The sequence below is a fragment of the Thamnophis elegans genome, chromosome Z (assembly GCF_009769535.1).
Source record: "Thamnophis elegans isolate rThaEle1 chromosome Z, rThaEle1.pri, whole genome shotgun sequence".
In the NCBI taxonomy this organism is placed as follows: domain Eukaryota; kingdom Metazoa; phylum Chordata; class Lepidosauria; order Squamata; family Colubridae; genus Thamnophis; species Thamnophis elegans.
Genome location: NC_045558.1, coordinates 119,980,332 through 119,996,187, shown reverse-complemented (window position 1 = coordinate 119,996,187; position 15,856 = coordinate 119,980,332). Strand labels below are relative to the sequence as shown.

General features: G+C 40.2%; 1 protein-coding gene across 1 annotated transcript; it reads left to right on the top strand.

Annotated features, from left to right (window-relative positions):
* The first annotated feature begins 224 nt into the window (after positions 1-224).
* On the top strand, positions 225-14,871 carry PRPF31 (pre-mRNA processing factor 31). Its single transcript, XM_032237627.1, has 14 exons — positions 225-426; positions 2,538-2,723; positions 3,040-3,100; positions 3,308-3,391; positions 4,781-4,878; positions 6,021-6,127; positions 7,024-7,193; positions 7,683-7,840; positions 7,926-8,015; positions 9,270-9,397; positions 10,242-10,314; positions 11,566-11,694; positions 12,894-12,992; positions 13,834-14,871. The coding sequence occupies exons 2-14, from the start codon at positions 2,550-2,552 to the stop codon at positions 13,960-13,962; spliced, it is 1,500 nt and encodes a 499-aa protein (XP_032093518.1). The 5' UTR covers positions 225-426; positions 2,538-2,549; the 3' UTR covers positions 13,963-14,871.
* The last annotated feature ends 985 nt before the right edge of the window (positions 14,872-15,856 follow it).

Here is a 15,856-nt window from a genome sequence, read left to right as displayed (position 1 = left end):
ACGAATCCTGTTCCTCCCATAAATACGTTCGATGGACGGCCGCGCAAAAAGGGATGATGATGATGACGTCACCATAGGTTCCGGAACTCCGTAATCATAGAGTAGGCATTGCAGAGTTGACCCATCGTCTGAATAGAAATGGGAGAAAAGCTGTGGCCTCGAAGCGGAACGTTTCCGGCCTCTTACTACTATTATTTCCCAGTCGTCCATAGAGTTAAGAGGGCAAGGCAAGCCCTTTGCTCATCGGCGTTACGCCACGCAAATGGCGGCCGACCCGGAGTCGGAAGTAATACCTCTTGGGCTACTACTTTCTTCGGTTTCTGGCGGCGTCCATGATGAACGTAGGAGCGACGAGGTTTGTCGCGTGACGACTTTAACGAGGGACCGAGAAGAAGCCGGAGCAGCGTTGAAGCGAAGAAGACGCCGGTGAGGGGGAGGGGAGGGGAATCCTGAAAAGGAACGGTGGCTATTCTAACTTTTGCCTTGTTAATCCACAGACTGAATTAAAGCTCCAATTCTCCCCCTAGTCCTCCTAACAACCCTCTGGGGTAGCCAGGAGGAGCTGCTGCGGCTTGGCGAACCCCAGTCGCTCATTGAGGGTTCCTAACTGGCTCTTCCCCAGGATTTTCGCAGCTGCACTGCCTGACCTCTCGGTCATACTGTAAGGTTCCAAAATGTACTTGAGTCACCACAATGCCAAAGAGAGAGACCCATAAAGGCTTGCAAAAAAAATATCAGTTTTTATTTGTAGAAAAAGAAAGGTAGTTAGACTATTCCATAAACATATGGACAAGGTCCATGCAATGAAATGCCACACCTTGGGGAAGGTATGGCGTCCTTTTATTCCTCCAGAGACATCAGCTTTGTACGCAATTTTGCCCCCCTCCCCTTGTTTAGGCCTTCCTTTTTTTTGTAAAGTTTTTTATTTTTTCATTTTCATAACATATAATCACATGTATACTATTACATAGCCAGCATTATATTGTATTATTAAATCTTTACATCAATTCATATTACCATCAACTCCCGGAGTCCTTCGGGATTGGGCGGCATATAAATTTTGATAATAAATAAAATAATAAATAAACTCCCAAAAAACAATTATTGGGTCTTCTGCTCTCCATACACCATATTTGTACCTTATCCGTCACTTTCTTCTCCCTCTCTCCTCCTCCGCCCTACCTCCTTTCTTCCCTCTCGTCCTTCTCTACTTCCCCTTCCTCTCTCTTTTTCCTCTCTCCCCTTTCCACTCTCCTTCCTCTCCTCCTCTTCCCCTCTCCTTGCCCTCTCTCCTATTCCTCTCTTCTTCCCTTACCTCTCTCCTTTTCTTCACACTCTTCATCTCATTTACTTAGTGTATTTCAGCTTCTGAGTGAGCTCCATTTTATGTTGATGGTATTTATAATTCCTTTTCAGTATACATATTTAATTTTAACATATATTCTCCTTTAAAAAAAAAATAGAACAAAAAAGTATACATATATAGTCATTGTGCTTTTAAACCACCACCACCCAGAGCCTAATTTTGGTCGAGATGTAGCCCTGGTTACAATTCCCAGCTATTCTCATCATTATCTTTATATAATTATACATCCTTACGTGCCCCCAATTTGTGATTTGTTTAGGCTTTCCTTGTAGCCCTGCATTGGTGGTGCAACAAGGAACAGGGGGGGCTGAGTGATTAGCAACAGAGGGGCTGGTGTTTAGCCTCACAGGTATTTGCCCTATGTAACCCTGCCAGCCCATGACATACCCCGCACCAGGCACTGAATTGTACACAAAAACAAGATAAAAGGAATTAGATCACTGGTAGAAGCAAATGGCAGAGGCAATTCTAATTCTTACAGGAGCAAAGCAATTCTTACAGAAGCGAAATAGCAAGTTATTACTATGTCCCAGTAATTCTACCTATTCTACTACTATTATGTCCCTTCAAGACTTTAGTGCAGGTAGCCCTCAACTTACAACAGTTCGCTTAGTGGCCATTGAAAGTTACAGCGGCACTGAAGTGACTTATTGTCCATTTTCATACTTACGACCGTTGCAGCATCCCATGCTCATGTGATTTACATTCGAATGCTTGACAACTGACTTATCCTTTTGTGACCTCCTGACATGCAAAGTAATTGGGGAAGCCAGATTCATTTAACAACCGTGTTGCTAATTTAACAACTGTAGTGATTCACTTAACAAATGTGGCAACAAAAGTCATAAAATGGGCAAGTCTCGCTTAACAAATTTCTCATTTAACAACGTAAATTTTGGGCTCAGTTGTGATTTTATGTTGAGGATTACTTTTATACTTTTATTACATGGTATTTTACCAAGGATTATATTCCCATAGTGACATCTAGAAACTGAAATCCTACCTTCTGAAGGGTGGTTGGTGGCAGATATATAGAATTGGGACTCTTTCCAAGACAGTATTGAGAGATAATATTAATAGAAGGCTGAATCTTCATTTAACTACTTTAGAGTTCTTTTTTTATTAACCCGCTTTGACTTACTTCTTTAATCCAGTTTTATTTTTTTCCTAGCCTTGATCCACCATGTCTTTAGCAGATGAGCTTTTGGCTGACCTTGAAGAAGCAGCGGAGGAAGAAGATGGAAGTTTTGCAGATGAAGAGGATGAGTTTCCCATTGAAGATGTCCATGAAGAGATGCAACTGGATTTGGCAACTGATTCAGTCAAGAGTATTGCCAAGCTATGGGATAGCAAAATGGTAAAAGAAATAGAGATCTTTCACATAGATCTTTCATCAGTTTAATATGTTTGTGAAGTCATCTCTGTGGATCATGCCAATTCGATCAGATGAAGTCAGAAATAAAGTATATCTTAGAAATTAGGAAAATACAAAATGTCCCTTAAATAGCTTTAGGTTGAATACAGTAATCCAGTAATAATTTACAGAATGGAGTAAAATTTCAAAATTGATTTTGGTCTGAACATGATATGTTGTGTAATCTGCCATTATTGTTTTACACTCTAAAGTTCAAGATGGAAGTATGACTTTAGATTTTTTTATTTCTTTTGTGCAGTTTGCTGAAATTATGTTGAAGATTGAGGAGTACATCAGCAAGCAACCAAAAGCATCTGAAGGTACTGTTCAGTTCAGATTTGTTTATGAAGAAACAGCAGTACTGATAACATTTTCATTAATTCTTTTTGAACCTACTAAGGTCACATCCTGCTTCTGCATTAAGACAAGTCATTTCCCTTCAGTCAAAAGCTTGGAAATGTCTATGAACCCACCCCACAGTCAGCTGCATAGCATAGATTTTGACCATTCTATTTGTCTCTCTCCAGTTCTAGGTCCAGTAGAGGCTGCTCCTGAATACAGAGTCATTGTGGATGCCAACAACCTCACCGTAGAGATTGAAAATGAACTGAGTGAGTGAAAAATCTTGACTGTTGGTTTGGGACAGAGCTAGGAACATACTGGAAACACTATATTAGGTGTTGCATAGGGATACACTTGTACTGGTATCAATACTATGGGTTTCTGAGAAAGAAATGTGAACTAACAGTGTAGAAGTTTGAGGTGCAAGGATATATGAATGGGCTCATTGTTATGCCATAAACTGCATGGCCATTCAAAAGCTGTTTAGGAAATGTTCCTCTTCCAGTCCCAAAAGTGCTTTTTCAAGAGGCAACTGGACTTTCCAGTTTTTCTTTGAAGATGTTTTGCTTCTCATCCAAGAAGTTTCTTCAGCTCTGACTGAAGAATTCAGCCCCACCATCCAGCCAGAGCTGAAGAAGTTTCTTGGATGAGAAGTAAAACATCTTCAAAGAAAAAACAGAAAATCCAGTTGCCTTTTGAAAAAGCACCTTTCAGACAACCATGACCTAGATGACTGAGAATCTCCATAGACATTCCTCTTTCAGCAACAAAAAATCAAGTCTGGACTATTTCTAGAGAGAGCTTTTGATTCAGCAGACTAAAAAAAACTGAGGCAGAACATTTTTGAAGGCTTGCTTTCATACTCCTATCAGGCTCTAAAACCAAGAAAGACTCATTGAGACTCTCTTAGCAGTTTCCTTTACAGGTAGTCCTCAACTTACAACCACAATTCATCCCAAAATTTCCATTGCGAAGCAACACAGTTCTTAAGTAAGTTTTTTTCTCATTTTACAACCTTTCCTGCCACATTTCTTAAGTGAATCACCGTAGTTGTTATGTCGGTTAACATGGAGGTTCAGTGAATCTGGCTTCCCCATTTACTTTGCTTGTCAGAAGGTCACAAAAGTTGATCACGGGACACTGCAGCCATCCTAAATACATGCCAGTTGCTAAGCATTTGAATTTTGATCATGTGATCATAGGGATGCTGCAATAGTTGTAAAAATATGAAAAAGTCTAAGTTACTTTTTTTGATCACTAAATAAATGGTTGTAAGTTGCGGATTATCTCTATTGTTTTGTCACCTATTGACTGAAATCTTGCCAAACTAAAAATGACTATTTGCACCATAAAAATGTACACTCTGAGAACTATTAAAGAGGAGCCATCTTCGCCCTCTTTCTTTCACATAAATTTTCTAAACTACGAAGTCTCTTGCTCCTCTGGAATGCACTCCTTCCCTCCTGGGAATCTGGAACACATTCCATCACACCTTCCCACCTGGCAAGTGCCAGGTGCATTGAATCAGAATTTAACATTATTCCCATCCTGCCTTGGATTTACGAAGTTTTAAATTTAATCCATCTACAGATTATTAGGTTGAGAAAACTTGTTCAACCCTACCAATCACCTTAATGCTTGCTGTCTTTTGTATCTAGATATTATACACAAGTTTATCCGAGACAAATACTCCAAGCGATTCCCAGAATTAGAGTCCCTTGTTCCCAATGCTTTGGACTACATCCGGACTGTTAAGGTATTGTGTTTGTTCTTAAAATATGCAAAGTTCATTCTTCTGTTTACTGTCATAACTACCATAAGTTCCTGCCTTCTAGAATGAGATCCCCTCCAAGATTAAGATGGCTGCCATTCAGCTATTGTTTAGAAGAACTGCAAAGTCCTCTTTTCATTACGCTTGCCATTGTGCATATTTATTTTTTATTGTTTTTATTGACATTTGTTTGTTGTGAGCTGTCCAGAGAAGTTGAGATTTAGGTGGCGGCAAGTAAGTTAAATTTATTATTATTATCATCATCATCGTCCATTCTGCTTCTGCATTCTTAACACCTACACCCCATTGCTTTATTTTGTTGCTGATTCACTGAACTTTATGACCATATAAGAATTTGCGTTTAGATTTGCTGGATTGAAACTTAGTACTTTTCTTCAGCTTTCCCTGGTATCCTGGCATTTTCCCCATTTTAAAAGTTGTAATCCTGTACATATGGTGGGAATAAAATACAGAAAAGGAAAATATTGGTGAGTCCCAGTCTAACTTTTGGCATGAAAGCTACCTTGGGCCAATACCTCTGTCTTAGACTAACCTACCTCACAGGGTTATTATGGGAGAAATAGGAACAGGAAGTATTATGCATGGTTCCTGCCTTACATTATTATAAAAATAATAATAGAATAAAAGTCAAATAAAAATGGGTGCAGGAAATGCTGGTACTGATCCTTACTGAGTCACACAAGTTCTATCTAGGAACAATAAGAACATTAGCATTGCTTTCTCTGAAATATTTTTTAAACTTTGTTCTCACATGTGCACACACTAACTTAAAAAGATGACTAAAGTTTTCCCCTCAAGTTTGCTGTGCACAAGACGTGGCAGAAGGAATAGGAAAAAGATGAGGAAAAAAATCATTTTAGTTACAAAAGCTGAAGGAAACATCTTGCAGTGCTTTATATTTGGCAAGAATGAGGCTGACGAGGTTAGATAATATTCTGTAGGAAATAGACTAAAACTAGAATATGGAGAACAGGCATATCTTTCAATTCCTTTGTTCTGGACGGCCTGAAATCAAATGAAGTACCTGGTATTTCTCACAGTGCTTGTCAGCCCAACATATATTTTTAAAAATTCCTGGTCACAAACCAACCTCCCTTCCTTTGCAGGAACTGGGCAACAGTTTGGACAAATGCAAGAATAATGAGAACCTTCAACAGATCCTTACCAATGCCACAATCATGGTGGTCAGTGTCACCGCATCTACTACTCAAGGGTAAGATGGGTCATTTGAAAGAACTGAGGGGAGGATTTAGAAGGGGTGTGGGAGATCAGCTCTGGGTAGGGGCTGGGGCCAAATCCCCCCCCCCCATTGTTCCACTTCTGACTGAAGGTGGGACATTCTTTTAATTTTTCCTAATTCTAAGAGGAAAGATCTTCCAGCGTTCTCTTTGGCATAGTTTTTGACACCTTCCTCTAACAGAGGGAGATCTCTTAGGTTTTAAAAAAGCTTACAAGAATGAGTTAACACTCCTGCAGAACTTGTTTACTTTTAACCATTACAGTAGTTTTCCATTAGAGGACTCTATATTCTGCATGATGGGTGAAAAAGTGCTGGAATTCAAATGAAAGTTGGGTGTATGTGTGTGCCAGTTGTACATCGACATCTGACAATCATTACTATCTGACTATATGAGAAAGGGTAGGGAGACAAGAAAGGTGAATAGCTTTTTTTCCAAGCACACATTAGAGCAGAAATAAAACTGCTAGCATAATTCAAATATTATTCTTGATGCAGCTTACCTGTATGGCTGAAGATCAAAACCAAAAGAGGAAAACATTACCTTATTTATTATCTGTGCCCTTAAACATGTTCCTGAATCCTGCAAACTCTGAAAAGGGCTATTTGTGTCCAGATTTCATTTCTCTCTCTCTTTCGTAATCCTGTGCCCTCCAGATTCCAGCATAGATAAATGAATTAAAAGAATTAACATCCAATCCACCACATTTAAAGCCAAACCCAGTCCCACCAGGTTAGGGACGATGGAACTAATATCTACAGGGATGCTACTGAGAGACACTAATGAAAAGAACCTTGGTTTAGCACATTGTTAATATCAGAGATGCAAATTGAACAGAAAGGTCTCAAGAGGGCTCTTTCTGTCACTGCAGGCAACAGTTGACAGAGGAGGAACTGGAACGCATCGAGGAGGCCTGTGACATGGCTTTAGAGCTGAACCAATCGAAGCATCGCATTTATGAGTATGTGGAATCCCGCATGTCCTTTATTGCCCCAAACTTGTCTATCATTGTTGGGGCCTCTACTGCTGCCAAGATCATGGGTAAGTCTTGCTGGAGGGCTGTGCATTCACGCATAAGAGTTTTTGACTAAACTGTAGAGTTGTAGGAAATAATGTGGTCTTTAGAGGGAAGTGAAATCTTTCCCCTCTGAAAGGATGACTTTGTTTTGTTATTAGTGGAAACTGTTTTACCTTTTATAGTTCAGCTGTCCAAAGTTTTGTCAGAATAGCTCACCCGTGAGCTGTTTTTGTTTCTTCATTTAAAACTACGGAAACAAGAAATGCCCTGCTGAACAGTGAAGATTCTGTTTCTGAGAATCTGATTAATCCTGGCAAATCTCCAAAAAAGGATTAGCCAGAATCTTTCTTTGTGGACAGCAAGCACAGCTTCCCAGGGGGAGGCCCTTCTCTTCAAATCTCAACAAGCGGGGGAAGTAACTTGCCAAAAATCGGCTGAACAAAAGCCTTGTAACTTCTTGGCTGTTTGATCCTGCTGTGTGATGTTCCCTCTCCGTTTCTTCTTTGTTTAAGGGATTGCCGGTGGCCTCACCAACCTTTCCAAGATGCCAGCTTGCAACATCATGCTCCTGGGAGCCCAGAGGAAAACTCTCTCGGGTTTTTCCAGCACTTCTGTATTGCCTCACACTGGCTACATCTACCACAGTGACATTGTACAGTCGTTGCCCCCGGTAGGTGTGAGAATCCAAATCTCCTTTTCTGATGAGTGTGTTGGTGCACGAGGCTCCAGCATTGATTTTCATTCCTCTTTTGTAGGACCTGCGGAGGAAAGCGGCACGTCTGGTGGCAGCAAAATGCACCCTGGCAGCTCGAGTGGACAGCTTCCATGAGAGTTCCGAAGGGAAGGTGAGGTGAAGGGACTCTAGGGGTCTCCAACTTTCCTGGCCGAGGAAGAGGAGGCAGTAGGGGGGGGGATAGTTTTGCGCGCACCGCTTTCGCAAATGCAACTTCACATGTACAGGCACACACCCACCACTTCTGTGGCCCAGTTCTAAATGGACACGTCCTGGCACTAGGCAGTGGACCAGGATTGGTGACCCATGCTCTAGAGCAGGGGTCTCCAACCTTGGTCACTTGAAGACTTGTGGACTTCCAACTCCCAGAATTCCTCAGCCAGCTTTGCTGGCTGAGGAATTCTGGGAATTGAAGTCCACTAGTCTTCAAGTGGCCAAGGTTGGAGACCCCAGCTCTAGAGCCCTGGGGTAGTAGCAGGGATAGAAACATAAGCCAGACTTCCTGGGGCATCTCTTAAGTGAAATTTTAAAAGACTTTCTTTCACCAAAGATGTGCAGCAAGAGCTAAGATAAGGACCTTCCTCAGAAAGCGATTTAACCCTTTTGGGAAAAGTTGGATGCCCGCAGTAATTATTGCTTTTGTGTTTAAAAACATTGTGGAGAATCCCTATAGGCTAAATAAGGAAATGGGTAATTCCCCTAAGTGAAAGAGCTGTCAAGACAAGGAAGAAGGCTGCATACCTTCCTGTTCCTCTTCTAAGGAACCTCGAGAAGATCAGAGTTGACTTTGCAATCCTGATTATATCTACACCAAAACTCTGAGATATAGTAGATTGAGAGATCAGCTAGCTTTCGTCACAGTCTGGATAATTTTTGGATTTGAGTTTCAGGTTCTAATATAATTTATTACACTTCCCTGCTTTTGTGAGAAGAGAGTTTTCAGTTGGCCTAGGGAATGGATCTACTGTGAGAGGGAGATTAAAACTGAAGGTAGTGATTTTTTTCTTTAGGGAAATATTACAAAGGTACAGCTAGGCCAAGAGGAGAAATTGAGAAGGAAAATAGATCAGCTTTAGTCTATGGGAATATATTCATTCTGGTTTTTAATATGGTGCCCAGAATACAACCTCTTCAGGTAACAGAGGAAACATAGAAAAAAACTGAACCTGGGATTTATGTCAGGGTTTTACTTAAGTGCATGCATGGAGTCTATGAACAACAGACATAGCAACCAATTTTCTTCAGCCTAAGCTGGAACCCTCACTTTCCCCACTTGGATGCAATGTTGCTCTTCAGAGCTTTCCACTATTGTGACTTCCAGCTCCACCTGCTGTGACTTCATGCTTTCCTTCTGTTAACCATCCAGGTTGGATATGACCTGAAGGAAGAGATTGAGAGGAAGTTTGATAAGTGGCAGGAGCCACCTCCAGTGAAGCAAGTGAAGCCACTGCCAGCCCCTCTGGATGGACAGAGGAAGAAACGGGGAGGCCGCAGGTAGGGAGGTCCAGGCACAAAGGTTTGGAAGAGCTAAGGGGGAAGGTCAGGTCAAATGCCAGGAAGTGAGAATCAGCTCACATTCATATCCGTCTGTCAAGGTCCTTTGTTTTCCAAGGATTGGACACACCACAGCATAGCCAATCTGTATGCAGTGCTTTATTGCAGCACACACCATCCCCAACAATAGACTGTCTCTCTCTATCCTTTAGGACTTGCAAAGTGATATTGCCATATAAATATGTTGTTAATACTCAGTCCTTTAATATTCACTTGAAGCAAAAATGTGTATCCATAAAATGTACAACCTTCACCTCCTTCCAAAAGTTCTTAACCGTAGTTGGGATGAGGTGTTGTTTCAGAGTGGTTGTTCCTCTTTGAGTTGCTACCGAGCTCCCACAGGATTCCCACAAGGATGTGCTGTTCATTATAGCTTGTGGTCTTGGCAGTTGATGGATAATCGTCTTGCCTGCTTGTAATAGCTGCTAAATCTCTAGACATCGCCTCTGTTTCCTCCATGCCATTTCCTTTCCTCCTATAGACAGAAGCTTTATTTTGTTTATTGACCAGGACATGCATTTTTATTGCGGTAGAGCTAATAATTGCTTCCAAATATTTGGAAAGGTGGAGAAGGATTAAGTACACAAAGTCAGGGACCCATACCCAGGGATTCTGATACTCAGTGCACAACTCATCTGGATGTTATATATAAGCCATAAGTTATAATCTAAATCAAATGATCCTTATTACGGTCCTAGGCTAACTTGGGTCATAATAAAATGAATTTGCTCCTGTGCCTTTTTCAGTTATTGTTTTTTTAAAATAATCTTTTTGCTTGCTTTAGATATCGTAAGATGAAAGAACGCCTTGGCTTAACAGAAATCCGAAAGCAAGCCAACCGGATGAGCTTTGGAGAGGTATGAGATTCTGCCCAGCAACATTTCTCTCTCTCTTGCTTTCAAATGTCTTGAGTTCCCATTCTTCACATTTGAGAAATACCAAGTTATATATGGAAGTTTAATGTTTTCTTCATAAAAAAAGACTTTGTTACCATTGTAAATAACTACCAGAACTTGGTTGCTTTCTTCTGTCCATTCAAGGCCCAATCCACATTCAAAATGTTCATGGCTGCTTTCTGAACATACAGATTTGAATTGAGAATACAAAACATTTTTGCCTCTAGATAACTAATCTGATAAAAAGGGACAACATTTCATAAATGTTTTAAGCTGATGCTCCAGTATCCATGCCTGTGCTTTGCTCCTGATGACTCTGGATTGGAGAGCATCCTCCCTGAAACCACAGGTCTATAATTTGGGGGTATTCCTAATCTTACAAGTGATGTTAGACAGACAGGGGAGAGTGAGGCACCAGAGGCATCATTTTTGTAGCCTTTCCTGGGACATCCTGAGTTCCCTGCCGGCAACTCCCTGTATCCTTATTACCTCTTAAATCAACTATTGTAGTACAGGTAGTCCTCATCCTGTGACCACAGTTGGGACTGGAACCTTCATTGCTAAGTGGTGTGATCATTAAGGGAGTCACAAGTAAGCGAATCATGTAGTCATTAAGCAGATCTGACTTTGCCCATTGACTTTATCAGAAGCCTCCTGGAGCAATTGCAAATGGCAATCATGTGACCTTGGGAGGCTGCAAGCGTCATAAATATATGCTGGTTGCCAAGCACCTAAATTTTGATCACCAGGACACTGACTGTCGTAAGTGCAATGACTGATCATACGTCATTTTTTTTCAGCACCATCATAACTTCAAATGATTATTAAATGATTGGTCATAAGTTGAATATTATCTGTACATATTTCAATATATTTTGAAGATTACCCAGAGTATGCCATTGGCATAAAATGCAGCTGTTCATGTGCTGCTAATAGGTGAGGTCTACCAATGCTATATAACAGTATTGTAAGCACAGCATTAACTACCAATAGGCTGTTGAATACAATTCCAGATACTGGTTTAAACCTAAATTGCTCTATTAGTCCAGGTGTTCGGGTATCTGAAGGGCCATCCGCTTAAGCTAGAACCAGCCCATGTGGTCCATTTGGGTACAGCTTCTGTAAAATGAAAGGAGTCCTTTGGTGGTATAGAAATGACAAAAAACTTCACTTTTACATTATTTACTTCACTTCTTCTCGTGTGTTTTCTAGATTGAAGAAGATGCTTACCAAGAAGACCTTGGGTTCAGTCTTGGACACTTAGGCAAATCAGGCAGTGGCCGTGTCCGGCAGACACAAGTCAACGAGGCCACAAAGGCCCGCATCTCAAAAACACTACAGGTGAGGAAATGGAGGCTCAGCAAATTGCAATGTCTGTTTTCTGTTTTTAATCTTTCTAAGGAGCAAGTTTGGCTCTATCTCATTGCAAATGCTCCGGGCTTGTATAGGCCTCCAGAATTGAGTTCCTGCTTTTGACCGAATTCATGCAACATGCTGAAGTTTAATGTTTTGTTTCAGGGTTGTCCAACCTTGACAACTTGAAGATTTGTGGACTTTAACTCCCAGAGCTCCTCAGCTAATCATCTGGGAGTTGGAAGTCCATAAATCTTAAAGTTACCAAGGTCGGATACCCCCTGCTTTATTAAGCATGTGAATGCTACCACTGTAGTCTGTAAATTGTGGTTCAGTCATTGTGTACAGTCAAAGTCACAAGATCAACTCTGTAATCTCATCACTCTGTGATCGTTTCAAGCATGTGTGCTTGAGTCTTGCTTTGGAAGTTTCTCCCTGCCCAAAACCTTTTGCCATCTACCTGGATAAAGTACTTCTTGGAGCCTGAAAACTTTACTGGGCCTTAATTTAGCTGTCTGTTCTAGCAGCATAACTTACCGTTAGGATTTTACTTTGAGGAAGACTGCAGATGTTCCCAGAGGACACCTAGAATACTTGATTGTTATCTTTTCTAGCTACTGATTTCTATACATAATATATTAAATAGTCCTCAACTTACAGCCACAATTGAGCCTCAAATTTTCATTGATAAGCATTTACAGTTTTTTATCAGCTTTCAATATAAAATACAAATATGCAAAAGCAAATAGTAGAAAACAAAAGGGAGGGAAAGGGGAAGAGAGAAGTGTAGAAAAGAAGCGGGGAAAGAAAAACAAAGGCGTAGACTTACGATAAGCAAGGCAGTTGTTAAGTGAGTTTTGTCCCATTTTACAATCTTTCCTGCCCTGGTTGTTAGGTGAATCACTGTAGTTGTTAAAGACAGTAACATAGTTAAGAGAATCTTAACAATTGATTATGCTTGTTAAGAGGTTGCGGAGGTGATCATGTGGCACCAGGACACTGCAGTCATCGTAAATACATGCTGGTTGCCAACCGTCTGAATTTTAATCTGTGAAAAACAGACATGTGGCTTTTTCACTGCCCTCGTAATTTTGGTCACTAAACAAATGGTTGTAAGTCTAAGCCTATCTGTACATAGTATCCAATACATATTAAAACCCTAGATGTCACCTTTTTGTCCCAATCAGCGCACACTCCAGAAGCAAAGCATGGTGTATGGGGGAAAGTCAACCATTCGGGACCGTTCCTCTGGCACAGCTTCCAGTGTGGCATTCACTCCACTGCAGGTAAGCATTGCTCATGGCTTACATTCCACTTTCCTGTTACTCATCCATGACTGGAAAGCCCTAAAGCAGGAAATTTCTGTATGTTCATCTAAAGAATTTGGAATAGTAACTTCTTTCCAATTTGGAGAAATGGAGGATGGGTATAGCATAGAAATGAATCTGGTCAAGCATAGTGGAAGGAAAGTATCTTTTAATAATAAGTTTTTAGGAATGTGAATACCCTGTACTGTAGAAATTTGAGAAATATATAACTTTTCCTGTAGTCCTGAAGATGGATATTTCTTCCCTTGTGCCCAAAGAGTTTTAGTATTAGCAAGTGTAGATCATGCTTGGGAGGACTATGAACTGCCTAAGAATCTTCTACCTTGTCTTCTTTTTGCAAAACAGACCAAACAACTGCAAGCATTTTTCTTTCTTTGCTGCTGTCTGAGCTTGGTTATTTTCTTGCAAATGTTTCATTACCCAAACTAAGTAAATAACATTGTCATCATGCTAGCACAGATGATATTACCTAGTTTGGCTAATGAAACATCTGTAAGAAAACAACCAAGCTCAGAGAACACCAAGAACCCCTCATTTCTATTCTGAGTTGCAAATATTCTGTATTGGTATTTTTTTTTATCTCCGGGCTGAAGGAATTGGGGTATATTACAGCCCTTCCTCTACTCCAGAGCAGCCTCTTTTAACCTGATACTCTCAGGTTTTGTTTTTTTTGTTTGTTTGTTTGTTTTGCAATTGCAACTCCTAGAATTCCATGGCTGTAGGATGACAGATTGGATAAACTCTGCATATTCTTTGTTTTTTATTTTGCCCATGCAATCTTTCTCCTATCCAATTGTAGGGTCTGGAGATTGTGAATCCACAGGCAGCTGAGAAGAAGGTCACCGAAGCCAATCAGAAGTACTTTTCCAGCATGGCAGAGTTCTTAAAAGTAAAGAGTGAGAAGAGTGGTATCATGTCCACTTCATAGCAAATATGGACGCTGCTGTTTCGACCAGTAGTTGGAACCACACCACACGTGCTGATAGAAAAGTCTACACCAGATGTGGACCTTATTGCGGCTCAATAGACTATTTGATCTTTACAACTCAACTCTGAGGTTCTTTCCAAATATCCTAGTATCAGTCCCCCCCTGAATTTCTGTTATCATGTAGTCCACCAGGGAGCTTGCTATTGTTTTAGCTATTGATGTGGTGGAATGGCCTAATAGAATTATGCTGTGGTTCTCCTTCAGTATTCAAAATAATTTGGTTAAGTGGTAAGCTATTTAATGGCATATAAAGAGCTGTGCTGAACAAACTTGTCCTATCTTCCCCTGTCATGGATTGTCTTGTGTTTCAACTTCAATGCAAACTAATTTTGTAAATAACAGACTGAGATTCTGCCACTCTTTCTCCATTGGTATCTAGGAGATTGGGTAGTTAATCCTCTCTTAGATTCTGAGTTAAAAAGAGATTACTTAGATTTTTTTTAAAAAACCACTTTGCTTCCTGTGCATATAGATTACATATTGCCCAGGAATTAACAGGACTATATTTTAATGTAGGAGGTGAAGCATTGGAAAGAATTTCTCTAATAGTGTTTGTATACTTGTTTGTGTCTCTATTATGTGGATTTGGGCCCAGGATTCCTCAGCCACATGACTATTATTGAATATTGGGGATTAAACTCCACACATGCAGAAGTTTTCAAAGTTGGGGAGCACTGCTATAATTGGGAGTGTACCTTCTTTAATTCATGTCCTCCAGATGGCCATGCTAACTAGAGTTGATGGAAGTTGCAATCTAAGATCTTTGAGCAGCACAGAGTTAGGATTGAAGTTACTTCTATTTAAAAGGGGAGAAGTGAGAGTAGTATGAATCTAACCCACAATTTGTATCAGTGACAAAGTAAATAAATATGCTGTATGTAAAAATGTTTTTGAGTGTAATTGTGGAATGTGAGGATAAATGGCATTCTATTTCTAATATAGAAATAAATTAAAAAGACATTTTTACTTCCAGATGTCAGTGAGGGTTTTATTTAGTGTATTAAAACCAGAGTTGTTAAAAAAAATCAGTCTCCTTTTCACCTAAGAGCACAGGATCATAGTGGATATGTGCATGTAACAAAAAGATAAATGAATCTGAACTGACATTTCATTACTTTAAGGGAGAACAACTAGAGGATGGTGAAATAACTGAGTTTTATAGTATATTAGCTGATAACCTGGCGCTGCCTGGCTATTTATCCCAACCCTCCTTTCATGGATGTCGCCACAATTTCTAATGTTGGATTTTCCCCCTTACCAGAGGGAGCCCCCTTGTGGAGTACTGTGAAGTTGTTACCATGGCAACTCCATAGCGCTGTACAGTAGAAGCCATTTTAGGCACAAATGAAGGCACTTCTTAACAGAACACACCCCCCGAGGAGTTTTAGGGGTGTCTTTCCCCCACAGTATTTGTTTCCAGAGAGTAAGTCATCTGTGTACCATGTTTGGTTGAAATTGCTGGAGGCGTTCCAGATTTATGCTGGAACATACACACACACAGAGCTATATATATATGTATAATCTTACAATAGTTTGAAAATAGCATTCAGTGTGTAGTTCAGAAGAAGAAACTCTATTAATGCCTGTGTCTAATCCAATTGTTTTGTGAGTAAGAATAGGCTAGAATTCTTGCTATCTCTGTTGTCTTGTGGCTTGGACATTATTCTTCTAAGCATAGTTCTTACTTTCTATAACTTTGCAATAGGACTTTACCTTCTTGTAAATTGACCACAGATTAGGTACCATCAAGAGTTGTCATTAAGAGGCCACAGATTTTTCCCCATGAAATTTAGCATAGACAAAAAATGTCACCATGCATTTGGTTATAAAATAC